Source organism: Theropithecus gelada, chromosome 19 (genome assembly GCF_003255815.1).
Source record: "Theropithecus gelada isolate Dixy chromosome 19, Tgel_1.0, whole genome shotgun sequence".
Classification (NCBI taxonomy): domain Eukaryota; kingdom Metazoa; phylum Chordata; class Mammalia; order Primates; family Cercopithecidae; genus Theropithecus; species Theropithecus gelada.
Genome location: NC_037687.1, coordinates 18,906,976 through 18,932,682, shown reverse-complemented (window position 1 = coordinate 18,932,682; position 25,707 = coordinate 18,906,976). Strand labels below are relative to the sequence as shown.

Below are 25,707 nucleotides of genomic sequence, written 5' to 3'. Positions count from 1 at the left end.
TTTTTTTTTTTTTTTTTTTTTGAGACGGAGTCTCACTGTGTCTCCCAGGCTGGAGTGCAGTGGCGCGATCTCGGCTCACTGCAAGCTCCGCCCCCCGGGTTCACGCCATTCTCCCGCCTCAGCCTCCCAAGTAGCTGGGACTACAGGCGCCCGCTACCGCGCCCGGCTAGTTTTTTGTATTTTTAGTAGAGACGGGGTTTCACCATGTTAGCCAGGATAGTCTCGATCTCCTGACCTTGTGATCCACCCGCCTCGGCCTCCCAAAGTGCTGGGATTACAGGCTTGAGCCACCGCGCCCGGCCATCCTTTTTCGTTTTTAAAGGAAAAAGGCTAGCCCTGTGGACTCCGTGAGCTTTTAGCACCATTGGTACATCCATATGGTGGAAAGTCATGTGGATTTAAAAAGCAGCGTATGTGAGGAATTTGAGATTGGAGCAGGATGGTGTGCTATAGTAGGAAATGGAAGAAGTAGAGTGTGTGCTGTGATCACAGCCTTATTTCCTCTGACTTCTAATTTAGAGAGCAAAATAAAGATATATACTAGTGTTAATGGTGGCTGTTGCAAAGTAGATAGACTTTGTTGGATTTTCCCATTCCTTTCTATGTTTCAGTTTTTCCTTTCTTTTTAGTTTTTTTGAAATGGTCTTACTCCGTCACCCAGGCTGGAGTGCAGTGGCATGATTGCAGCCCACTTCAGCCTTGACCTCCTGGGCTCTGGTGATCCTCTGGAGTGCTGGGACTGTAGGCATACACCACCACACCCAGCTAATTTTTTGTATTGTTCGTAGAGATGGGGTTTTCTCCATATTGCCCAGACTTATTTCAGTTTTCTTTTTTTTTTTTGAGACGGAGTCTCGCGCTGTGTCACCCAGGCTGGAGTGCAGTGGTGCGATCTCGGCTCACTGCAAGCTCCACCTCCCAGGTTCACGCCATTCTCCTGCCTCAGCCTCCGAGTAGCTGGGACTACAGGCGCCCGCCACCACGCCCGGCTAGTTTTTTGTATTTTTAGTAGAGACGGGGTTTCACCATGTTAGCCAGGATGGTCTCGATCTCCTGACCTCATGATCCACCCGCCTCGGCCTCCCAAAGTGCTGGGATTACAGGCTTGAGCCACCGCGCCCAGCCCTTTTTTTTTTTTTTGAGACGGAGTCTTGCTCTGTCACCCAGGCTGGAGTGCAGTGGCCAGATCTCAGCTCACTGCAAGCTCCGCCTCCTGGGTTGACGCCATTCTCCTGCCTCAGCCTCCCGAGTAGCTGGGACTACAGGCGCCCGCCACCTCGCCCAGCTAGTTTTTTGTATTTTTTAGTAGAGACGGGGTTTCACCGTGTTAGCCAGGATGGTCTCGATCTCCTGACCTCGTGATCCGCCCGTCTCGGCCTCCCAAAGTGCTGGGATTACAGGCGTGAGCCACCGCGCCAGGCCTTATTTCAGTTTTTCTACATTTCCATTTTTTCCATAATGAGCCTCTCTTACTTTTTCTTTTTTTTTTTTTTTTTTTTTTAAGAAACACGATCTCACTCTGTTGCCCAGGCTGAAGTGCAGTGGCATGATCATATGTCATGGCAGCCTCAAACTCCTGGGCTCAAATGATTCTCCTGCCTCAGTCTCCTGAGTAGCTGGGATTACAGGGATGAGCCACTGTGCTTAGCCGAAGCCTGTGTTTCTTTACCCATGTGGGCCTGCAGCTCAGAGCTGGGGTCTGCAAGCATTTCTTCGGGCATCACACATTTCTAAGAAAACAGCCAAAACAATCTTGCTAGAAGAATCACAGGGCATTTTATATTTTATCTTCACCCTCTCCCTCTCCCTCTTTTTTTTTTTTTTTTTTTTGCAAAGTATACGTTTTACTTTTTAAAGAATCTGTTTTTAACAAGTTTAACACAAAGGCAAACCCAGGGGCCTAAATATATTTAAATCAAATGTATTTAATTTGATTAAATATTAATCAAAGCTGGGCACAGCTGATACACTGTTGTCAGAGCTGCCCTTCATGCCTGTCAAAAAATGGCATTGGCCAGGAACAGTGTCACATGCCTTTAGTCCTAGCGACTTGGGAGGCTGAGGTGGGACCATTGCTTGAGGCCAGGAGTTTAAGACCAGCCTGGGCAACATAGTGAGATCTTACCTCTACCAAAAAATAAATTTAAAAAATTAGCCAAGCATGGTGGCACAAGCTTGTAGTCCCTGTTATCACACCATTACACTCTGCACTTTAGCCAGGGCAACGGAGCAAGGCCTTGTCTCTTAAAAATAAATAGGTCGGGCGCAGTGGCTCACACTTGTAATCCCAACACTTTGGGAGGATGAGGTGGGAGGATCGCTTGAGGTTAGAAGTTTGAGACCAGCCTGGCCAACATAACGAAACCCCATCTCTACTAAAAATACAAAAATTAGCCAGGTGTGGTGGCACATGCTTGTAATCCCAGCTGCTTGGGAGGCTGAGGCATGACAATCTCTTGAGCCTGGGTGGAGGAGGTTGTAGTGAGCCAAGATTGCGCCACTGCATTCCAGCCTGAGAGAGAGAGAGAGAGAGAGAGAGAGAGAGAGAGAGAGAGACAGATGTGTAGGCCCTGCCTTAGAGAACTCTAAGGTCTAGCAGGAGGGCAGATGTGAGTCAGTAACAACCCAGATAATTTAACTAGCAAGGGAGGACAGGTGCTGTGCGGAGAGAGCAGGAACCATCTTGTTGGAGGGCCATTTGAACCTGGAGGGTTAATATTCAGGCAGAGATAATACATGGAGTATTGCTCTTATCAGAACAAGATTGTTCCCAGCTTACCATACCGAAGCCTGCTGTGCACACTTCGCAGTAGTCTCCTGAAATCTCTGGGGGCTAGTTTGGGGTCTCTGTAGGTGAGAGTGCTGGGGTGTGTTAGGGACCGTGATGGGCGAGGTGATGGCCTCATCCTCATCCTCATCCTCGTCCTCTGGTGCCCTCACTGCTTCTCTAGCCAGCTCACCCTCTCTGTCCTCTGTCTTGGTTCTAGAATCACAAATGCACACAACTCTTCCTGCGTTTCCAACAAGTTTGCCAACGATGGTAGCTTCTTGCAGCAGTTTCTGAAGTTGCAGAAGGCACAGACCAGCACAGGTGAGTGTAGGCCTCCCCTTTCCTGGTGCTGTCCTTGCATCTCCCCCTGGGGTTGCCAGGCATGTGGGAAGTGACGGGTCCCACCTCAGACTCCTTCTGCTCACCCATAATCATAGATGGCCCTCGTTCCACGCATACGTGCACCAAAGGCATAAATAAATAAATAATACATAAATTTTTCTTTTTTTTTTTTTTTGAGACGGAGTCTTGCTCTGTCACCCAGGCTGGAGTGCAGTGGCACCATCTCAGCTCATTGCAAGCTCCGCCTCCCGGTTTCACGCCATTCTCCTGCCTCAGCCTCCTGAGTAGCTGGAACTACAGGCGCCCGCCACCATGCCCAGCTAATTAAATATTTTTAGTAGAGACAGGCTTTCACCGTGTTAGCCAGGATAGTCTCCATCTCCTGACCTCGTTATCCACGCACCTCAGCCTCCCAGAGTGCTGGGATTACAGGCGTGAGCCACCCCGCCCAGCCAATAATTTTTGTTTTTTTGAGACAGGGCCTCACTCTTGCTCAGGTTAGAATGCAGTAGTGCAATCATAGTGCACTGCAGCCTCAACCTCTGGGGCTCAAGCAAACCTTCTGCCTCAGCCTCCCTGCAGCTGGGGCTACAGGGGCATGCCACCACACCTTGCTAATTTTTGTATTTTTTGTAGAGTTGGGATTTCGCCATGTTGGTCACGCTGGTCTTGGACTCCTAAGCTCAAGCAATCCACCTGCCTCAGCCTCCCAAAGTGTTGAGATTACAGGCTGGAGCCGTTGTACCCGGACCAAGTAATAAATACATAAATTAATACCAAAAGGGGCAGGTTGGGTGCAGTGGCTCACGCCTGTAATCCCAGCACTTTGGGAGGTGAGACGGGTGGATCACCTGAGGACAGGAGTTCGAGACCAGCCTGGCCAACCTGGTGAAACCTTGTCTCCACAAAAATTAGCCAGGCGTGGTGGCAGGCGCCTGTAATCCCAGCTACTCAGGAGGCTGAGGCAGGAGAATCGCTTGAACCCAGGAGTTGGAGGTTGCGGTGAGCCGAGATGGCACCATTGTACTCCAGCCTGGGGGACAAGAGCGATACTTTGTCTCAAAAAAAAAAAAAAAAAAAAAAAATTACCAAGGTGGCAAATATAGACCCTGCCCTCAGTGTGCTTACCCTGTAGGAGCAGAGACAGATAAGTCAGATTTCAGTTGGGGGCAGGTGGAGCCATGATGAAGCCCTCCCCACACTTGCGGGACCACTTTGGGAGTTGGAGGCATCCCTAAGCTGGGTCAGCTTGAACCCACCAGCAGGAGTGAGCAGGTCTTCTGCAGACAGGGTTTGCAGGGACACTGGGCTGACCTGAGACACCTGAGCTACATCAGAGAACAGCAGATTCTGGGGACTGCTACTGCTGAGGTGCCGGGTGGGCAGGCAGCTGGGGGCACCCAATAGTGACCACCGGGGCACTGGTGTTCATTGGGTAACACCCTGTGTGCCAGGGAATGTGGACTTAGTGCCTGCCATGTCCCTTGCTCCGTACAAGCAGACGACGCCTGTGCTCTCAATCCTCTGAAGGGACACCTCTTTCTACCTCTGTTTCCCTTTGGTAGACATCTGATAACACATGTCGTGTTTTCTTCTCTCAGAATTCATAGATGTCGGCTGGGTGCGGTGGCTCATGCCTGTAATCCTACCACTTTGGGAGGCTGCAGGGGACAGGATTGCTTGAGCTTGGGAATTCAAGACCAGCCTGGGCAACATGGCTAAATCTGTCTACAAAAAAAATACAATTAGCCAGGCATGGCGGTGCATGCTTTTAGCCCCAAGTACTTGGGAGGCTGAGATGGGTGGATCGCTTTTGGGCCTGTGAGGCGGAGGTAGCAGTGAGTGGAGATCGCATCTCTGTACTCTAGCCTGAGCAACAGAGCAAGACTCTGTCTCAAAAAAAAAAAAAAAAAAAAAAAAAGAATTCATAGATGTAACATTTTGCCTTTGATACTCCTGATCTTTTTTAATAATGAAAAATACTCACTGGGCACAGTGGCTCACACCTGTAATTCTAGCACTTTGGAAGGCCGAGGCAAGTGCATCTCCTGAAGTCAGGAGTTCGAGACCAGCCTGGCCAATGTGGTAAAACCCTGTGCCTACTAAAAATACAAAAATTAGCCGGGCATGGTGGCACACCCCTGTAATCCCAGCTGCTTGGGAGGCTGAGACAGGAGAATCGCATGAACCTGGGAGGCGGAGATTGCCATGAGCCGAGTTCGCGCCACTGCACTTCAGCCTGGGCAACAGAGCAAGACTCAGTTTCAAAAAGGGAAAAAGAAGAATACCAGAGGTTGAAGTCCTCCCATCCCCCTTTCTTACAGGAAATAACTGTCGAGAAGTTGTGTGTCTGACAACTGCTGTTGTCCTCTCAAGCAGTATGTGCCATAGTTTCAGATGTTTGACCGTTTACCCAGATGACGACATAGTGTGCATTTTGTTCCAAGCTTTTTTCTCTTACTTGACATGATTTTTTTTTAGGTCTAGATGGTACATCTAAATCTTACTGGGTTCTGTAAGCAGCTGGTTGCCTCCATGTCCACGCTTTCCATTTAGGAAGCTAAGGCTTAAAAAGATGAAGCCGGCTGGGCGTGGTGGCTCAAGCCTGTAATCCCAGCACTTTGGGAGGCCGAGACGAGTGGATCACGAGGTCAGGAGATCAAGACCATCCTGGCTAACACGGTGAAACCCCGTCTCTACTAAAAAATACAAAAAACTAGCTGGGCGAGGTGGTGGGCACCTGTAGTCCCAGCTACTAAGGAGGCTGAGGCAGGAGAATGGTGTGAACCCAGGAGGCGAAGCTTGCAGTGAGCTGAGATCCAGCCACTGCACTCCAGCCTGGGTGACAGAGCGAGACTCCATCTCAAAAAAAAACAAAACAAAACAAAAGAAAACCAGATGAAGCCCCTGCCAGACTTGGTGGCTCATGTCTGTAATCCCTTTGGGAGGCTGGGGTGGGAGGATAGCTTGAATCCAAGAGTGTGAGACCAGCCTGGACAACCTAGCAAGAACCCATCTCTGCAAAAAAATAAAAATAAAATTAGCCAGTCATGATGGTGAGCACCTGTAGCCCCAGCTACTCTGGAGGCTGAGCTGGGAGGATTGCTTGAGCCCAGGAGTTCAGGAGGTTGAGGCTGCAGTGAACCATGATTGCACCACTGCACTTCAGCCTGGGTGACAGAGCGAGACCCTGTCACTAAAAAAAAGATGAGGCCCACAAGTGCAGAGCCAGCCTCTATCTAATGGTCTGGGGGCCCTAGTCCTGTTCTCAGGGTGGTGAGCTGGCCAGTTTCATGATGCTGCTCCCCCCCAGACTCAGGGCTCTTCCTGAAGCTGTCACACACCAGCCCTGCCCCATCCCCTGCTTTGCTGTGGGTGCTTCTGCACTGTAGGTCCTCTGGACAGCAAGGCATGGGCTAGAATGACTGGTCTTCAGGTCTGCACCTGGACCCCTTGTCAGTGCCCCAGGGGATTCCCAGCCTTCCCCAGCGGTAGCAATGCCTGTGCAAAGAATGGGACCCCTGTCTGTAGGTTGGTTGCCTACAGGTGTGCAGTGTAACAGGCCAGGTGGGTAAATCTTCACCCACGGAGCTTCTGCCCATGTCTCTTGATTTTGGGATTTACTGACCAGAGCCCATTGTTACTGGTGAAACAGCTGGTTCTCGACCTTTGTCAGGTTTCCTAGGGAACAGCTAAGAAATGTTAACCCAAGGCCAAATTCATCCTAGAATGAGGAAGGCTGGTTTGAGTCCCTTCCCCATCAGGTCTCAGGGTGAGAACACCCAGTAGTCTGGCCCCGGTCAGTTAGCCTGGCCACAGACCTCCAAGGGAATGGTTGTAAACTAGGATTTGGGGACTCGGGAGAGGTACCCAGCACCCTGAGTGCGCATATCCTTCCTTCTATACCAGATGCCCCGCCCAGTGCTCCCAGCGCCCCTCCCAGCACACCGACCCCCAGTGCCGGGAAGAGGTCCCTGCTCATCAGCAGGCGGACAGGCCTGGGGCTGACCAGCCTGCCAGGCCCCATGAAGAGCTACTCCCACGCCAAGCAGCTGCCCGTGGCACACCGCCCAAGTGTCTTCCAGTCCCCCGATGAGGACGAGGAGGAGGACTATGAGCAGTGGCTGGAGATCAAAGGTAAGTTGTGGGAGCTGCTGCTCCCCCACCACCAGTGCCCATGCTCTAGCAGGTGGGATCTGTGGTGGGCAGGGCAAGTGCTGCCAGGGGCGTGGGTGCTTTGGGCTGAGTTGCAGCCGCCAGGTCTCCGAGCTGAGCCTTGGGCCCTCTGGGGTGAGGAGAGCAAAGGAGGGTGAGGGGGCAGGGCTGGGGTGTTGCTGGGCATCAGCGCGTGGGCTTCATCTTGGGAGCAGCGGGATCCATCTTCCACTCACACAGCGGCTCACCCAGCCAGGGCAGGGGCGCACGCCCTTCTCGCATTTGCTCCAAAAGGGCATCCTCATATCCCTTCTTGGAGGAGCTTCTAAGGCTCTTCAGCTGAGCCCTGGAGGCCCCGAAGCACTGCCCCAACCGTGGGTTACTGTCCCCTGCGTTTAGGCCAGAGGTATGAGCCGCAGGTTGGAGGGTGTTCTCTCCTATTCCTAGGAAAGGACGGTCACTGGTCATGGGTGAGCTTGTCCAGATCCCCCACCGTAGGAGGGCAAAGGGGGTGGCTGTGGTGACAGCATTGCTAGCAAGTCTAGCCCTGTCCACATTCAGAATGAGGCCCCGTGACACCTGAACCGCGTGGAGGGCTGGCTGGTGAGGTCACGTCACCCTGACAGCACAGACTGAAGCGACCGTGGAGTTGTGCCATGACAGCTTTGAGACCCCTTGCTTCTGGCTGTGTGTCCGAGCAGATCAGAGGCCAGCCTGGCCCCTGGGCCATTAGTCAGAATGGAGCTGGTGTGTGTCCTTTCCTTAGAGAGGTTCCCCTGCAGCTCCAAGGGTACCCTGTTGGGAACTGCTGCATTACAAGGGGTATCAAGTGTCTCGAGGCCCTTGAATTGAAGCTCATTATGGCCCACTGTCTGCGTGGCCTCAGAAACCCACCTGTTCCTGTAAACAGCGACCAGGTCAGGATTGTTGCTGGGCCTGTGGCAGGAGGGCGACCTAGGGTGAAAGATGGTCATGGAATGCCCTTGGGACCTCACAGCGGCGCTTGCTGGGCCACACACTCCCCACCTCTCCCCGATTCCCAGTAGCCCAAGCAACAAGGGGAATAAGATTAGCCACAGGTCTGGCATGTTGCCCAGTTGCCAGGTACTTGCTGGCAGTGAGAAATTTCTCCTGTGCGTCTCCTACAAGGGCTGCGATCTGTGTAGTAGCTGACAAACTCAGCCTCAGAAACAGGCCAGGGAAAAAATGCAAAAGCACGTTCCACATGGCTCAGTGGGGAGGCTAATCCATATATAAAAATATATCTTTATAGCTCTGTTCACTGAAAAGGCCCCGAGATAATGATTAAGCCCGTGGCATTGAGCATCCCTAGCGCCCAGATGCTGGTCTGGAGACGCAGTTTCTCATGGAAACCGACTTCTTGGAGAAGTGGCTGGCTCTGGGTCTGGGCAGGAAGTGTATGAGATGATCTTGGAGCGCCCTGTCCCGGCAGATGGCAAGGAGGCCATCAGAGACTCCTGGGGCCATGTCCAGAGCCCTCAGGAGCCAGCTTGAAGAGGCTCCACCGGCTGCAGAGCTTCTATGACACTAATTGCCATGGATCGAAACCCACCCAGTGTGTTTAAATCAGAGCTCATAATGGTATTTTTAAAAAAAGAATGTGTCATCTTTGAAGGATGAAAGGGAACCGATGTGTTATGCTGAAAACTGGTAAAGAAAGAAAAGAATTAAGCGTTTCCCCCCCACAACCAGGGGAAGCTGGATATATTTTCTGCTAGCTTCCAGCCTGGAGCTCACCACAGCCTCACACACTTCTCTCCCACCCAGTGTGTCTCACCAAGACAGTGAGACCAACTCCCCCCTCATCATGGTGTTTTGTGCCTGGACTCGGGACGCCCGACAGCCTCCTGCATCTCACACTCTTCTCCCCCCACCCCCTCTGTCGTTGTGGTCCGTAGAGAGAGTGTGCCTATTGACTGTGGGGTGTGTGAGTTGAACCCCAGTACTGACAGCCTCCTTAAAGTTTCACCCCCAGAGGGAGCCGAGACTCGGAAAGTGATAGAGAAATTGGCCCGCTTTGTGGCAGAAGGAGGCCCCGAGTTAGAAAAAGTAGCTATGGAGGACTACAAGGATAACCCAGCATTTGCGTGAGTATCTCCGGGGAAGGGAAGGCCGTGCTATTGAATGAATTTGCTGCACAGTCGCACGTGCGGGGCTGGTTGCTTGCTAGCGTGGGCCGGATGCTGTTCCGAGCGTTTTCTGATTCTCACTAGAAGTGACGAGTGGCTCCCATGTGGCACGGAGACTTGCTTTTGGGTCCCTGCTCGCCAGCCTGCCTTTTTTTGTGCGATAGAAGCTACAGGGATACGCCTATCACAGATACTCATTTTTCCCTCTCTTCTGCAAACTTCCTCCTCTCCAGATTTTTGCACGATAAGAATAGCAGGGAATTCCTCTACTACAGGAAGAAGGTGGCTGAGATAAGAAAGGAAGCACAGAAGTCACAGGCAGCCTCTCAGAAAGGTAGGTGGACAGAGTGGGCGGGAGGTTCTGGGGAGGCCTGTGGACATACCGTGCCCCAGTGTGGAATTGGGGTTCCTGGAGGCGCTGGAGTGGCACTGTGTGGCACTGGTGGTTGAGGTCAGTATTCTCCCAGGCATCTGGGGTCACTCTGGGAATGGGTCTGACACCACCTTCCCCCTCAGTGCTCCAAGGACCTGGTGAAGCCTGAGTGTCAAGCCACATGTGTGGGGTACACGGGTGCTCTTGGCGATCAAGGTCACTCCTGGGAGATCAGTTCAGGGCAGTACCCTGGGTAGAGGGGGCTTTTGCTTGTTGGTTCTTTGTTACGTTAACAAGTGTTAATGAGCCCCAGCTTCCTCCTGGGCACTGAGGACAGGGCAAGGCAAGTGTAGTGTACGGCTGAGGACCTGGGGGACAGACACTGTTAGCTGGTGCAATTCGGATGGGATGAATTTCAGGGGAAGGGGAAATACGAGCTGGTCTTCGACTGCGATGACATAAAATCCCAGCCAAGTGTTGGTGGGTGGGCGGGATTGATGTTCAGGCCAAGCGCGGGCTGCAGAGGTTTGTTCCTTGTGTTCCCTGTGGCCCTGTGCCCTGAGCCTCTCCCAAGGAAAGGAGGCCCAACAGCACCCCCCAGCCATGTGACCTGGGGTGCTCCCATCTCCCCTCCTACCCCACCCAGACCTGCTGTCACGTTTGGATCGTTTGTCCCGGCTCGTGTCCCAGGCCCTCTTGACCTCCCTTGTTGGACAGGGTGGGGGGGCAGGGGGCGGGGGCTGGAGGTGTGTTATGAACTCTGGCGTCTGGTCCCAGTGCAGTAATCTGATTCCCATTTGCCTGTTTCTCTTTGCATCATTCCTAAAACAAACCCCACTTGTTGCCCTTGGGGTTCTTAGCAGAAATTGGGCTGTTGGGTGTGGTGAGTTGAGCCCAGTACTGACAGCCTGCTTAAAGTTTCACCCCCAGAGGACGAAGAGGTCAAGAACCTTGCAGAAAAGTTGGCCAGGTTCATAGCGGACGGGGGTCCCGAGGTGGAAACCATTGCTCTCCAGAACAACCGTGAGAACCAGGCATTCAGGTAAGGGGGGCCCTGCCAGGGAGGTGACCGTCACCTTGGCCACAGCCCCCCTGCAGGGGAGGACACTGGATCGGCAGAGTCCAGCCACTTGCTGGGGTCCCACTGTGAGACGCTGGCAGGTCTAAGAGTCTCTGACCCCAGAGCCCGGCTCTGCCTCCCTGCAGGCATGTCCCACACGCACACCAGCACCCTGGGTGGTGTCTGAGGCAGGTGCACGGGGCCTTTGGGGCCTTTGTGTCTTTTAGGTGCCTCATGGAGAAAGTCTCTAGCACTTGCCCAGTTGTCTTTGGGACACATGGCAGCCCTTGACCGGGGGCAGGTCAGGCTCTCAAGTGGAAATTCACAGTAGTGTTTAGTTTATGTTGTGTACGTTCTCAGGGTCTCCCCTTTATGACGAGGGAAGTGGCAGAGAATGGAGAACTTTAGGATCTATGGAGGGGGAACACCCAGCCTGTATGTGAGTTCCACAGAAGGGTGGGTGCATGACAAGCAGCCTAGCCTCCCTGCCATCCCCCACCATGCGGTCGCACCCTAGCCCCAGTGGCTGGGTCTGTGTTCACTGACTCATCAATTCATTGGGTGGGTTTGGCACTTACTCTGTGCCCGGGGAGGCGAGTGGGTGCCTGGGGGATGTGGGGGTAACGTGCCCATGAGGTTACACAAGCCCCGACTCAGTCATTGAGGAGGTGTGACAGCACATGACAAAGTCCTGGAGCAGCAGCTCTCTGGGCTGGTTGATTCAGCAGACTTCATCGCACATGGGGCAACTGTGCTTTTTGTGGTCACTGACCAAGGTCGTGGAGGGTGGGCAGACATGGCCAGGCCAGGTCCAGGCAGACGAGGGCAGTGGGCCACCCTTGGGAGGTGGGACTGAGGGAACGTGGGGGCTGGGAACAGGGAGGGTCAAGGCTCAGCTGACCTAGTGGATGGGGACAGGGAGAGGGGCTGGTACCTCTGTGTACCCAGTCTCGTACCTCTGTGTCCTGGAGCCTGTGTTGGGGTCATGGATTGTTTGGGCCTGGAATTCAGGAGAGGGATCTGCCTGGGACTGGAGCGCCCCCCAGGTGTCCTGAATCTGGGACTTGCCCTGGGGACCATTGAGTTGTTGGCCACACCTCAGGGTTAGGTCACTAGTCTCCTCCAAGTCATTGTGTCTTTCCTTCATTTGCCTGATTAAGGCTATATAAATAGGAAACCTAGTTTGCTGTCGTTGTAGGTAGACACTGACTGTGAAACCTTTTCAAAGGAGAAGCAGGCAAGGATTTGGAATTCTGTCCAAGGCCCAGAGCCTGGTGGCTCTGCCCGGTCAGAGGGGTCCAGGGACCAGTCGCTGCAGCCTAGCCTCTCCCCAGATGTCAGAACTGAGAGATACTATTGGTGCAGGTGGCCCCGGCCATCCTGTGTGTCCTTTCTGTTCCGGGGTATTGCTGACAGGTGCCCAGCTTGTCAGGTGTGGCTGTGGGGGAGGCCAGGCTGGTTGAGGTCGCCTGGGGTGGGTACCCTGGGCAGCCAAAGGAGTTGAGGCTGAAGGGAACTCATCCCCACACTCACTGCAGAACTATAGCCAGACCAGGAAAGAACTGGATGGGTCAGGGGAGATGACCAGGTATTCAGGCCCCTGCGGGGCATGCAGATTTGCGCCTGTGTTTAATCTCCATGCAGGGTCAGATATGAGGCAGCCCCAAAGCACAGAAATGCTGGTTGGACCCACGTGGTTGGCAGACCTCCCCTCACCCCCAAATCTAACAGTCACCTCATGTGGCCACTCCTGGCCCTTCCCTGTCACGCCTGTGGGCCAGGCACACCCCAGCCACTTTGGGAAACAATTCTTAACCAACTGCATGGCTATAAAGAAGCTGGAGGCCTGGTGTGGTGGCTCACGCCTATAATCCCAGCACTTTGGGAGGCCGAGGCAGGTGGATCACCTGATGTCAGGAGTTTGAGAACAACCTGGCCAACATGGCGAAACCCCGTCTCTACTAAAAATATAAAAATGTATTGGGCATGGTGGCGTGCGCCTATAATCCCAGCTACTTGGGAGGCTGAGGCAGGAAAATCGCTTGAACCCAGGAGGCAGAGGCAGCCGAGATCGTGCCATAGCTCTCCAGCCTGGGTGACAGAGCAAGACCCATCTCAAAAAATAAAAAATGAGGCCGGGCGTGGTGGTTCACACATGTAATCCCAGCACGTTGGGAGGCTGAGGCAGGTGGATCATCTGAGGTCGAGAGTTCAAGACCAGCCTCACCAACGTGGAAAAACCCCATCTCTACTAAAAATACAAGATTAGCCAGGTGTGGTGGCACATGCCTGTAATCCCAGCTACTCAGGAGGCTGAGGCAGGAGAATGGCTTGAACCCGGGAGGTGGAGGTTGCGGTGAGCCAAGATCGTGCCACAACACTCCAGCCTGGGCAACAAGAGCAAGACTCCGTCTTGAAAAACAGACAAACAAATAAAAATGAAAAGCTGGAAACGCCCATCCCTTGGAGTAGTCATTCTCCCATTTCTGAGATACATCCTGGAAATCATGTCAATAGAGCATCAGCTATAGTAAAGTCAGTAGGCTGGGCGTGGTGGCTCACGCCTGTAATCCCAGCACTTTGGGAGGCTGAGGCAGGCAGATCATGAGGTCAGGAGATCAAGACCATTCTGGCTAACATATGGTGAAACCCCGTCTCTACTAAAAAATACAAAAAAAAAAAAAAAAAAAAAAAGCCGGGCGTGGGTGGTGGGCACCTGTAGTCCCAGCTAGTCGGGAGGTTGAGGCAGGAGAATGGTCTGAATCCGGGAGGCAGAGCTTGCAATGAGCCAAGATCACGCCACTACACACCAGCCTGGGCAACAGCGAGACTCCATCTCAAAAAAAAAAAAAAAAAAAAGAAAGAAAAGTCAGTGACAGTGTCCAGCCTCTGTGGGCTAAATCATCAGCGCATCTCCCCAGTGGAGTATGCTGCCTTCAGAAGGCACCCATGTGAGCCGGCAGCCCAGCGTGAGGAAACTGAGGCAAGGCTAGTCAGTGAACATGCTTCCACCGTTCTAACAGGAAAGGCTTATGTCATCAGCTTCAGGCAGAAATTTTTTTTAAAACTGGGATATGTAAAATAGGATCACGGCTCTATTAAGGTAAATCTTTGTTGAAACTGACAAGAAACACCTTAACAGTGGTTATCACGGCTCAGGGTGGGATTAGTTCCACCAGAGGGGAGCCTTGGTGGTGCACTCAGCCCTGTTCTAGATGGGGTTGTGGGGGCTCCACTTTCTCCCCCTCATGGGGGTCCACCATTGGGTGCCATTGTAACCTCCTCCCCAAGATGGGCAGACCCTCCAGGGGACTGTGATGCATCCTTGGGCCATCCTGGAGGACATTCAGGGTGAAGCACCAGCTGAGGCCAGGAAGATGCCCCCACATCCCCATGCCCGCTTAGCCTTGGCAAGTGAGCCTCCCCAGCTTGGCCTCAAATCTGTGTCTGAACTCACCTGGCTGTCAAGTGTCTTTTCCAAATCTGACCAACTGTTCCCTTCCCTCCTGAACAGTTGTGGCTTTTACCTCTTAATTTGTACAAATGGGCCGGGCGCGGTGGCTCACGCCTGTAATCCCAGCACTTTGGGAGGCCGAGGCGGGCGGATCACAAGGTCAGGAGATCGAGACCACGGTGAAACCCCGTCTCTATTAAAAATACAAAAAATTAGCCGGGCGTGGTGGCGGGCGCCTGTAGTCCCAGCTACTCGGGAGGCTGAGGCAGGAGAATGGCGTGAACCCGGGAGGCGGAGCTTGCAGTGAGCCGAGATTGCGCCACTGCACTCCAGCCTGGGGCACAGAGCCAGACTCTGTCTCAAAAAAAAAAAAAAAATTTGTACAAATGTCCCTCACTGAGTCACACTTGTACCATGACCCAGGATCACAGAGAAGATGCTGCCGTCTCCTGTCCTTCTGTCCCACCCTCCTGAGGTACCGGATGTTAGCAGGGCCGTAGACACACAGGCTCATGTAGAAATTGTCTAAGGGGTCTCTTGCTGCTCGTTTACTATTTATTTATTTATCTTATTTTTTTGAGATGGAGTCTCACTCTGTTGTCCAGGCTGGAGTGCAGTGACCCAATCTTGGCTCACTGCAACCTCCGCCTCCCAGGTTCGAGCAATTCTCCTGCCTCAGCCTCCCGAGCAGTTGGGACTACAGGCGCGTGCCACCAGGCCCAGCTGATTTTTGTATTTGTAGTACAGATGGGGTTTCACCATGTTGGCCAGGCTGGTCACGAACTCCTGACCTCAGGTGATCTGCCCATCTCGGCTTCCCAAAGAGTTGGGATTACAGGCGTGAGCCACTGCACCTGGTCTCTGTCTTACACAAAAGGACTTCACAGCATGCTTGACCCTTTAGTTCACGTTAGTAGCATGCCTTGGTGCAATGACCATCCCTCCAGATTCACAAGTGCAGGTCCAGCCCCATGTTGTTCAGCACTGTAACATGCATTCAAGGCTGTACACGTGTTCGGTTCTCTCCCAGTGTTCTGCCATGTGGAGCTTGGCCACGACTCTTCCTTTTAGCATAGACCTCAAAGACAGTCCTGTGGCTGGGCGCGGTGGCTCACGCCTGTAATCCCAGCACTTTGGGAGGCCAAGGCGGACAGATCACAAGGTCAGGAGATCGAGACCATCCTGGCTAACACGGTGAAATCCCGTCTCTACTAAAAATACAAAAAATTAGCTGGACATGGTGGCAGGCGCCTGTAGTCCCAGCTACTCGGGAGGCTGAGGCAGGAGAATGGTGTGAACCCAGGAGGCAGAGCTTGCAGTGAGCCGAGATCACGCCACTGCACTCCAGCCTGGGCGACAGAGCAACACTCTGTCTCAAAAAAGAAAAAAAAAAAGACAGTCCTGTGGACTGGGGATGTGTACAGTCTGAGAGGCGCCAGTAGGTGTGGAACCCAGCTGTGAACCAGCGCCACCTGCTCTGTTCCTCAGGCTGGGTAGGGACTGAGAAGACCTGTGCTCCTGGCCTTACTGGAAGCCACATTGCCCTGAGGCTGCCTGCCCCCATAGGAAGTGGAAATCAGCTACTTGTTCTGTTCTGATGTTCAGTGTCTCAGAGATGCATTTGAGAAGCCATTGGGATCAAGACAAGTCCCTCTGCCCTGTCTCATGTCTGGTGTCTCCCCACAATCTGAGATTTCTTGGTGTGAATGTCTCGCCTTTCCCAGGCCCTGGGGAAGGGTGTGAGGGTCCCTGCCCTTTCCCTTTGTAGCAGGGTAAACAATGACAGTGTGATGGGTGCCTGATAAATACAGGGTGAGGATTGGAGTGACCCACAGTTCAAAGGAAGGGCATCAGGCCACCAGAACCAGCAGCCACTGCCAGGAGGCCTGGCAGGGCAGGAGGTTGTGTTGGAGACCGTGATCATGACATGACCCTGGCCAATGTGGGCACACAAGGCCAGAACTGCTCCTGCCCAGAATCAGGGACAGGGCCTCGGGCCCAGCTGACAATGCACCCCCCAACTCTCCTTTGCAGCTTTCTGTACGAGCCCAACAGCCAAGGGTACAAGTACTACCGACAGAAGCTGGAGGAGTTCCGGAAAGCCAAGGCCAGCTCCACAGGCAGCCTCACAGCACCCGACCCCAGCCTGAAGCGCAAGTCCCCGCCTGAAGCCCTGTCAGGGTCCTTACCCCCAGCCACCACCTGCCCCGCCTCATCCACGCCTGTGCCCACCGTCATCCCTGCTCCAGCTGCCCCTGGGAAGCCAGCCTCCGCAGCTACCGTGAAGAGGAAGCGGAAGAGCCGGTGGGGGCCTGAAGAGGATAAAGTAGAGCTCCCACCTGCTGAGCTGGTGCAGAGGGACGTGGATGCCTCTCCCTCACCTCTGTCAGGTGGGCAGACCCCCTCCCCCTCCCTCTGTTGGAAGGCTCTGGTTTCTTCACTGAGCATAATGTCTTCAAGGTTCATCCACGTTGTAGATTATGTCAGAATTTCATTCCTTCTTTGGCCACTTCTTCCACTGTGTGTACATACCACATTTGGCTCATCCACTCATCTGTGAATGAACTCTTAGGTTGTTCACACTGCTTGGCTATTGTGAATAATACTGCTGTGAATCCATTTTCAGTTCTCTTATCGGTATACCTAGGTGTGGAATTGCTGGGCCTATTGCACTTCTGCCTTTTTTTTTTCTTTTTTCTTTTCTTTTTTTTTTTTTTTTGAGATGGAGTCTTGCTCTGTTGCCCAGGCTGGAGTGCAGTGGCACAATCTCGCCTCACTGCAAGCTCCACCTCTGGGGTTCACGCCATTCTCCTGCCTCAGCCTCCCGAGTAGCTGGGACTACAGGTGCCTGCCACCACGCCCACCTAATTTTTGTATTTTTTAGTAGAGATGGGGTTTCACCATGTTAGCCAGGATGGTCTTGATCTCCTGACCTTGTGATCCGCCTGCCTCGGCCTCCCAAAGTGCTGGGATTACAGGTGTGAGCCACTGCTCCCGGCCCACCTTCCGGATTCAAGCAATTCTCCTACTTCAGCCCCCAGAGTAGCTGGGACTACAGGCGCACACCGTTATGCTCAGCTAATTTTTGTATCTTTTCTTTAGTAGAGGCAGGATTTCACCATGTCGACCAGGCTGGTCTTGAACTCCTGACCTGAAGTGAGCCACCAGGCCCGGCTTTGCCAAGTTATTATAGAAACAAGATCTCAGTATGTTACCCAGGCTGGTCTTGAACTCTTGGACTCAAGCCATCTTCCTGCCTCAGCCTCTCAGAGTCCTGAGTTTCCAGGCGTGAGCCACTGCACCCAGCTTCCTTTGCCCATTTTAAAGTTGGGTTGTTTGTGTTGTTGAGTTGTACGAGTTCTTTTATAGATTCTGGATATTAACCCCCTCATTGGCTATGTGATTTACAAATACTTTCTCTCATTTTATGGGTTGTCTTTTCACTTTAGTAATTAGTGTCTTTTGATGCATACAATTTAAAACTTTTCTTTCTTTTTTTTAATGTGGCCAGAAAGATCATTGTTTTTTTTTGTTTGTTTGTTTGTTTTTTGAACTGAAGGCAGACCTTCCGGGGGCAGCAGTGCCAGGGAGGGGGCAAGTGGTTGTGTAGTTTCCCAGTGCCTACTGTAATCCAGCTCTCCCTAGAAATGGAATTTTAATGAAGTCAAATTTATCTACTTTTTCTTATGTAGTTTATGCTTTTGGTATCATTTTTAAGGAACCATTGCCAAATCCGTGCGTGAAAATTTGCCCCTGTGTTTCCTACCGAGAGTTTCGTACCTTTAGCTCTTAAATTTAGGTCTTTAGCCTATTGGGGTTTTTTTTGTTTTTTGTTTTGTTTTGTTTGAGACAGGGTCTCACTCTGTCACCCAGGCTGGAGTTTAATGGCTACTCACTGCAGCCTCGACCTCCCCAAGCTCAAGTGATCTTCCCATCTCAGCCTCCCAAGTAGGTGGGACTATAAATGCATACCAGCACACCTGGCTAATTTTTGTAGTTTTTGTACAGATGGAATTTCACCATGTTGCCCAGGCTGGTCTTGAACTCGTGAGTTCAAGCAGTCCTCCTGCCTTGGCCTCCCAAAGTGTTGGAATTATAGGCATGAGCCACTGCACCCAGGGTCTTTGGTCCATTTTGAGTTAATTTTTCCAATTTTATTCTTTTCTTTTGAGACAGGGTCTCTGTCACACAGGCTGGAGTGCAGTGGCATGATCACAGCTTACTGCAGCCTTGACCTCCTGGGCTCAATGGATTCTCCTGCCACAGTCTCCCAAGTAGCTGGGACTACAGACGTGCTCTTCCATGCCTGGCTAATTTTTGCATTTTTTGTGTCGATACAGGGTTCCACTAAGTTGCCCAGGCTGGTCTCAAACTCCTTGCCTCAAACAATCTTGCCAGCTTGGCCTCCCAAAGTGCTGGGATTACAGGCATGAGCTACTGCACACGGTCTGTTTGGATTCTTTAGGGTTTTCTATATTTAAGTTTGTGTTATCTGCAAACAGAAATAGTCTTACAGGTTCTTTTCCAACTTGGATACTTCTTATTTCTTTTTCTGTCTAATTTCTCTGGCTAGGACTTCTAGTACTGTATTGAATGGAAATGGTCGAAGTGTGCATCCTTGTCTTGTTCCTGATCTTAGGGGGAAAGCTTTCAGCCTTTTACCAGTCTGTGAAATGTATGATGTGTGGGTGTATGATGTTAGCTGTGTGTTTTTTATATATGGACTTTATTGTGTTGAGGAACTTCACTTCTTTTTGGTCTTTTTTTTTTTTTTTTTTTGAAACAGAGTCTTTCTGTGATGCCCAGGCTGGAGTGATGTGATCTCAGCTCACTGCAACCTCTGCCTCCTGTGTTCAAGCAATTCTCCTGCCTCAGCCTCCCTAGTACCTGGGACTACAGGCGCCCACCACCACGACTAGCCAATTTTTGTGTTTTTGGTACAGACAGGGTTTCACTATATTGGCCAGGCTGATCTCGAACTCCTGACCTCAGGTGATCTGCCTGCCTTGGCCTCCCAAAGTGCTGGGATTATGGTGTGAGCCACCAGACCTGGCTGGAAGTTCACTTCTGTTCCTAGTTTATTGAGTGTTTTTATCATGAAAATGTTTTAGTTTTTGTCAGATGCTTTTTCTACGTCAATTAAAATAGGCCGGTCACGGTGGCTCACGCCTGTGACCCCAGCACTTTGGGAGACTGAGGTGGGCAGATCACTTGAGACCAGGAGTTCAAGACCAGCCTGGCCAACACGGTGAGAAACCCCATCTCTCACAAAAGAAAAAAAAAAAAAATTGGCCGGGTGTGGTGGCACACGCCTGTAATCCCAGTTACTTGGGAGGCTGAGGCAGGAGAATCTCTTGAACCTGGGAGGCAGAGGTTGCAGTGAGCCAAGATTGTGCAACTGCACTCCAGCCTGGGTGACAGAGTGAGACTGAATCTCCAAAAAAAAGTAAATAAATACATAAAATCATCATATGGTTACTTTCCTTCATTCTGTTAATTTGGCGTATTACATGGATTGATTTTCAAATGTTGAGCCATCCTTGCATTATGGGGATAAATCCCACTTGGTCATGGTGTATAATCCTTTCATATGCTGCTGAATTTGGTTTCCTAGTATTTTATTGAGGATTTCTGAATCTATTTTCATGGGAATATTCAATTGTATTTTTTCTTTCTTTTTTGAGATGGAATTTTGCTCTTTGTTGCCCAGGCTGGAGTGCAGTAGCGAGATCTCAGCTCACTGCAGCCTCCACCTCCTGGGTTCAAGCGATTCTCCTGTCTCAGCCTCTTGAGTAGCTGGAATTACAGGCGCCCACCACCACACCCGGCTAATTTTTGTAATTTTTGTAGAGACAGGGTTTCACCATGCTGACCAGGCTGGTCTCAAACTCCACGCTGGCCTCCCAAAGTGCTGGGATTACAGGCGTGAGCCACCACGCCTGGTCTATTTTTCTTTCTTTGTAGTATCTTTGTCTGCCTCGGGTATCAGGCTAATCTAGCCCCATAGAGTAAGTTTGGAAATGTTCTCTCTTTTGTTTTTTTGGAAGAGTTTGAGGAGAATTGGTATTATTTCTTTTTTTTTTTTTGAAACAGGAGTCTTACTCTGTCACCCTGGCTGGAGTGCAGTGGTGCAATGTCAGCTCCCTGCAGCCTCCATCTCCCAGGTTCAATCAGTTCTCCTGCCTCAGCCTCCCGAGTAGCTGGGATTACAGGCACCTGCCAATATGCCAGGCTAATTTTTGTATTATTAGTAGAGATGGGGTTTTGCCATGTTGGTCAGGCTGGTCTTGAACGCTTGACCTCAAGTGATCCGCCCACCTCAGCCTCCCAAAGTGCTGGGATTACAGGCATGAACCACTGTACCCGGCTTATTTCTTCTTTTAAATGTTTGCTTTACTAGTGAAGCTATCTGATTCTTGGCCTTTTTTTGTCGGAAGGTTTTTTCAAATCCTGATTTGATCTCCTTGTCTATTCAGATTTTCTATTTCTTCTTGTGTTTGATGGTTTGTGTTTCTAGAAATTTGTTCACTTCATCTAAGTTATCTAATTTGTTGGGGCACAATTTATTGTATTTTCTTATGGTCCTTTTAACTTATGTCTTATTTTTAGTCATTAGTTACAGCCCCTCCTTCATTTCTGGTTTTAGTAATTGAGTCTTCTCTCATTTTTTTCGTAGTTTAACTAAAAGGTTTGTCACTTTTGTTGATCATCTTCTTTTTTTTTTTTTTGAGACGGAGTCCTGCTTTGTCGCCCAGGCTGAAGTGCAGTGGTGGTGCGATCTCGGCTTACTGCAAACTCCGCCTCCCGGGTTCACGCCATTCTCCTGCCTCAGCTTCCTGAGTAGCTGGGACTACAGGCGCCTGCCGCTGCACCCGGCTATTTTTTTGTATTTTTAGTAGAGACAGGGTTATCACTGTGTTAGTCAGGATGGTCTCGATCTGACCTCGTGATCCGCCAGTCTCAGCCTCCCAAAGTGCTGGGATTACAGGCGTGAGCCACCACGCCCGGCCCTTGTTGATCTTTTCAAAGAACCAACTTTTGGTTTTGTAGATTTTTTTCCATTGTATTTTTAGTCCTCATTTTCTTATCTCCACTCTAAACTTTACTATTTTCTTCTTTCTGTTAGCTTTGGATTTAGTTTGATCTTTTTCTAGCTCACTAAGCTGTACACTTAGGTTATTGGTTTTAGATCTTCTTGGCTCACTGCAACCTCCACTTCATGGGTTCAAGCGATTGTCTTGCCCCAGCCTCCTGAGTAGCTGGGATTACAGGTGGGCGCCCCCACGCCCGGCTAATTTTTGTATTTTTAGTAGAGACAGGGTTTCACCATGTTGGTCAGGGTAGTCTTGAGCTCCTGACCTTGTGATCTGCCCGCCTCAGCCTCCTAAAGTGCTGGGATTACAGGCATGAGCCACTAGGCCCGGCCTTTTTCTTTCTTTAAAAAAAAAATAAATGATTGTGATATATATTAACTGATAGATTAACTTTGTCAGTAACCTATAATAAACTTCTCTTCAAATACTACTTTCATAAATACAGTTTCCTTAAAAATAAAAATAACAAAACTATGTATAGCAAAGAGTTTTTTTGTTTTTTGTTTTTTGCCTTTGAGACAGAGTCTTGCTATTTTGTCCAGGCTGGAGTGCAGTGGCACAATCTGGGCTTACTACAACCTCTGCCTTCAAGCGATTTTCCTGCCTCAGCCTCCAGGTAGCTAGGATTATAGGTGTCCACCACCATGCCCGGCTAATTTTTATATATATATATATATTTTTTTTTTTTTTTTTTTTTTGAGACGGAGTCTTGCTCTGTGCCCCAGGCTGGAGTGCAGTGGCGCGATCTCGGCTCACTGCAAGCTCCGCCCCCCCGGGTTCACGCCATTCTCCTGCCTCAGCCTCCCAAGTAGCTGGGACTACAGGCGCCCACCACCTCGCCCGGCTAATTTTCTTGTATTTTTAGTAGAGACGGGGTTTCACCGTGTTAGCCAGGATGGTCTCGATCTCCTGACCTCGTGATCCGCCCGTCTCGGCCTCCCAAAGTGCTGGGATTACAGGCTTGAGCCACCGCGCCCGGCCTAATTTTTATATTTTTAGTGGAGATGGGGTTTCGCCATGTTGGCCAGGCTGGTCTTGCACTCCTGACCTCAAATGATCCTCTTGCTTCTGCCTCCCAAAGTGCTGGGATTACAGGTATGAGCCACCATGCTCAACTTAGCAAGAATGTACATTGATTATCTAAACATTAAAAATAATAACGCAAGCACATCCAGTTCTCCTTGTATAGATTTATGTACCATAACCAGTTTCTGCTCCTTCCCTCTCTCCTTGCCCACAAGAACTTTTAGGCCTTCTCCATCACTTAGGAGTCACAGGAAACTGAAGGGTAATTTCCTAGGGGTCTCCAACAAATCTCAGTGCGCTACCATCTCTTCCATTCTTCTCGTGTGATGGCAGGTCACATCTGCCAGTCTACCACCTTCTTAAAATTCTAGAAGAGAAGCAGAGCAGAAGTTAAGCAGAGCAGAAGTTCATGCTACTCTTAGATCTCCAGACATAAAGTTCCTATCACCCACACCCACCGAGAGCAGGGGTTGGGGGTCGAGTACATGGCCCTTATATTTTTCCTAACTCCTCTCAGTTCCTTGTATTCTTCTTGACTTGAAGGATTTTTTCATATGAAGAGTTGAATAGGGTGAGGTATGGGGGAAGGGGCGCGGAGCTTCCATGCCCTCCCTGGGCATGCCCGCTCCAGGAACCTCCATGAGTTCCACTGTCTAGAACCTCCTTTTTTTTTTTTTTTTTTTTGAGGCAGAGTCTCCCTCTGTTTCCCAGGCTGGAGTACTGTGGCACTATTTCGGCTCATTGCAACCTCCACCTCCCGGATTCAAGCGATTCTCCTGCCTCAGTCTCCCGAGTAGCTGGGACTATAGGCGCCCACCACCACGCCCAGCTAATTTTTGTAGTTTTAGTGGAAAACGAGGTTTCACCAAGTTGGTCAGGCTGTTCTTGAACTCCTGACCTCAGATGATCCGCCTGCCTCAGCCTCCCAAAGTGCTAGGATTATAGGCATGAGCCACCATGCCCAGCCCACGCCCAGATAATTTTTGTATTTTTAGTGGAGACGGGATTTCACAATGCTAGCTAGGCTGGTCTCAAAGTCCTGACCTCAAGTAATCTTCCTGCCTCGGCCTCCCAAAGTGCTGGGATTACAGGTGTGAGCCACCACACCCGGCCCTGTATGACAACATTTTGGTCAGTGCTGGACTGCGTTTATGACAGTGGTCATTTTAAAAATTGTTATAATCATAAGATTATAGTACAGTATTTTTACTGTACCTTTTTTATATTTAGATACATAAATACTGTGTTACTTTACAGGTTTGTAGCTTGGGAGCAACGGGCTATACAGTTGTCCCTTGAACAACATGGGGGTTGGGACGCCAAGCCCTGTGCAGTTGAAAATCTGAATATAGTCCGGGTACGGTGGCTCATGCCTGTAATCCCAGCACTTTGGGAGGCCGAGCCAGGTGGATCAAAAGGTCAGGAGTCCAGTACCAGCCTTACCAACATGGCGAAACCCTGTCTTTACTAAAAATACAAAAATTAGGCTGGGCGCGGTGGCTCACGCTTGTAATCCCAGCGCTTTGGGAGGCCGAGGCAGGCAGATCATGAGGTCAGGAGGTGGAGACCATCCTGGCTAACACGGTGAAACTCCGTCACTACTAAAAATACAAAAAGAAATTAGCCGGGCTTGGTGGTGGGCGCCTGTAGTCCCAGCTACTCAGGAGGCTGAGGCAGGAGAATGGTATGAACCCGGGAGGCGGAGCTTGCAGTGAGCCGAGATCACACCACTGCACTCCAGCCTGGGTGACAGAGCGAGACTCTGTCTCAAAAAAAAAAAAAAAACAACCAAACCAAAACAAAATAGCCGGGCTTGGTGGCACACGCCTGTAATCCCAGCTACTCAGGAGGCTGAGGCAGGAGAATCACTTGAACCCGGGAGGTGGAGGTTGCAGTGAGCCGAGATCGCACCTTTGCACTCCAGCCTAGGTAACAGAGCGAGACTCCATCTCAAAAAAAAAAAAAAAAAGAAAATCTGAATATAAACTTGTTAATTTTGAGGCAGAGTCTCACTCTGTTTCCCAGGCTGGAGTGCAGTGGTATAATCACAGCTCACTGCAGCCTCAACCTCTTGAGCTCAAGCTTATTCTTTCACTTTAGCCTCCCAAGTAGCTGAGACTATAGCCCCGTACCAGCATGCCTGGCTAATTCTTTAATTTTTTATAGAGACAGGGTTTCACCACATTGCCCAGGTTTGTTTCAAAACTCCTGAGCTCAAGTGATCTGCCCACCTCAGCCTCTGCATGTAACTTTTGACTCCTCAAAAACTTAACTACTAATAGCCTACTGTTGACCAGAATCCTTGTTGGTAACATAAACAGTTGATTAACATGCTTTTTATATGTTATATGTATTATGTACTGTATTCTTATAATAAAGTAAGCTAGAAGAAATAAAATATTACTAAGAAAATCATAGGAAAAATTAGCCAGGCTGGGTCGTGTGCACCTATAGCTCTAGATAGGAGGCTGAGGCAGGAGGAACACTTGAGTCCAGGAATTTAAATCTGCATTGAGTTATGATAGTGCCATTGCACTCCAGCCTGGATGACAGAGGGTCCAAACAGAGCATCCAGACAGACCCTGCCTCTTTATTTATTTGTTTATTTATTTTTGAGACAGAGTTTCACTCTATTGCCCAGGCTGTAGTGCAATGGCATGATCTCGGCTCACTGTAACCTCCGCTTCCCGAGACCCTGACTCTTTTAAAAAAAGAAAAGAAGTAAGGAAGAGAAAATATATTGACTATTTATGAAATGGACATGGATAACCACAAAAGTCATCTTCGTCAACGTCACGTTGAACAGCTAAGCAGGAGGAAGAGTAGGGGTTGGTCTTGCTGCCTCAGAGGTGGAAGAGGTAAAAGGAGAGACAGGCAGTCTGCGTGACTTTATGGGAATATCTCATGATTTCTGCCTGACTTTTTCATTTCCCTAAAAATGTTTATATACAGTATTGTTCCTTCTTCTACCATTTACACTTAGTTTCAGTGCCCATGTCTTGGGTCTGTGTCATCAAAGAAGTCAAAAACAGTCTCGAATAATGAGAATCCTCCTACCAGATTGTCATTCTGGTACTGCTGCTGCTTCTCTGGCTTCTTCCTCATCATCTGGCACTCGTTCAGAAGCACTCCTTTCCATCAGCTGTCTTCTGTTAATTTCTTCAGTGTGGTATATGTTAGCTTTTCTATTTTTAATTAATTAATTATTTTTTGATTTGGAGTCTTGCTCTGTTGCCCAGGCTGGAGTGCAGTGGCGTGATCTCAGCTCACTGCAGCCTCTGCC

General features: G+C 50.4%; 1 protein-coding gene across 1 annotated transcript in view; it reads left to right on the top strand.

The window, feature by feature from the left end:
- Positions 1-25,707, top strand: part of SUGP1 (SURP and G-patch domain containing 1) — a 50,999-nt gene that overhangs the window by 14,444 nt on the left and 10,848 nt on the right. The window contains exons 3-8 of the mRNA XM_025366138.1: positions 2,988-3,091; positions 7,022-7,249; positions 9,252-9,375; positions 9,651-9,751; positions 10,709-10,832; positions 16,339-16,694. Coding sequence (XP_025221923.1) covers positions 2,988-3,091; positions 7,022-7,249; positions 9,252-9,375; positions 9,651-9,751; positions 10,709-10,832; positions 16,339-16,694 — 1,037 coding nt within the window. The remainder of the gene's footprint in view (positions 1-2,987; positions 3,092-7,021; positions 7,250-9,251; positions 9,376-9,650; positions 9,752-10,708; positions 10,833-16,338; positions 16,695-25,707) is intronic.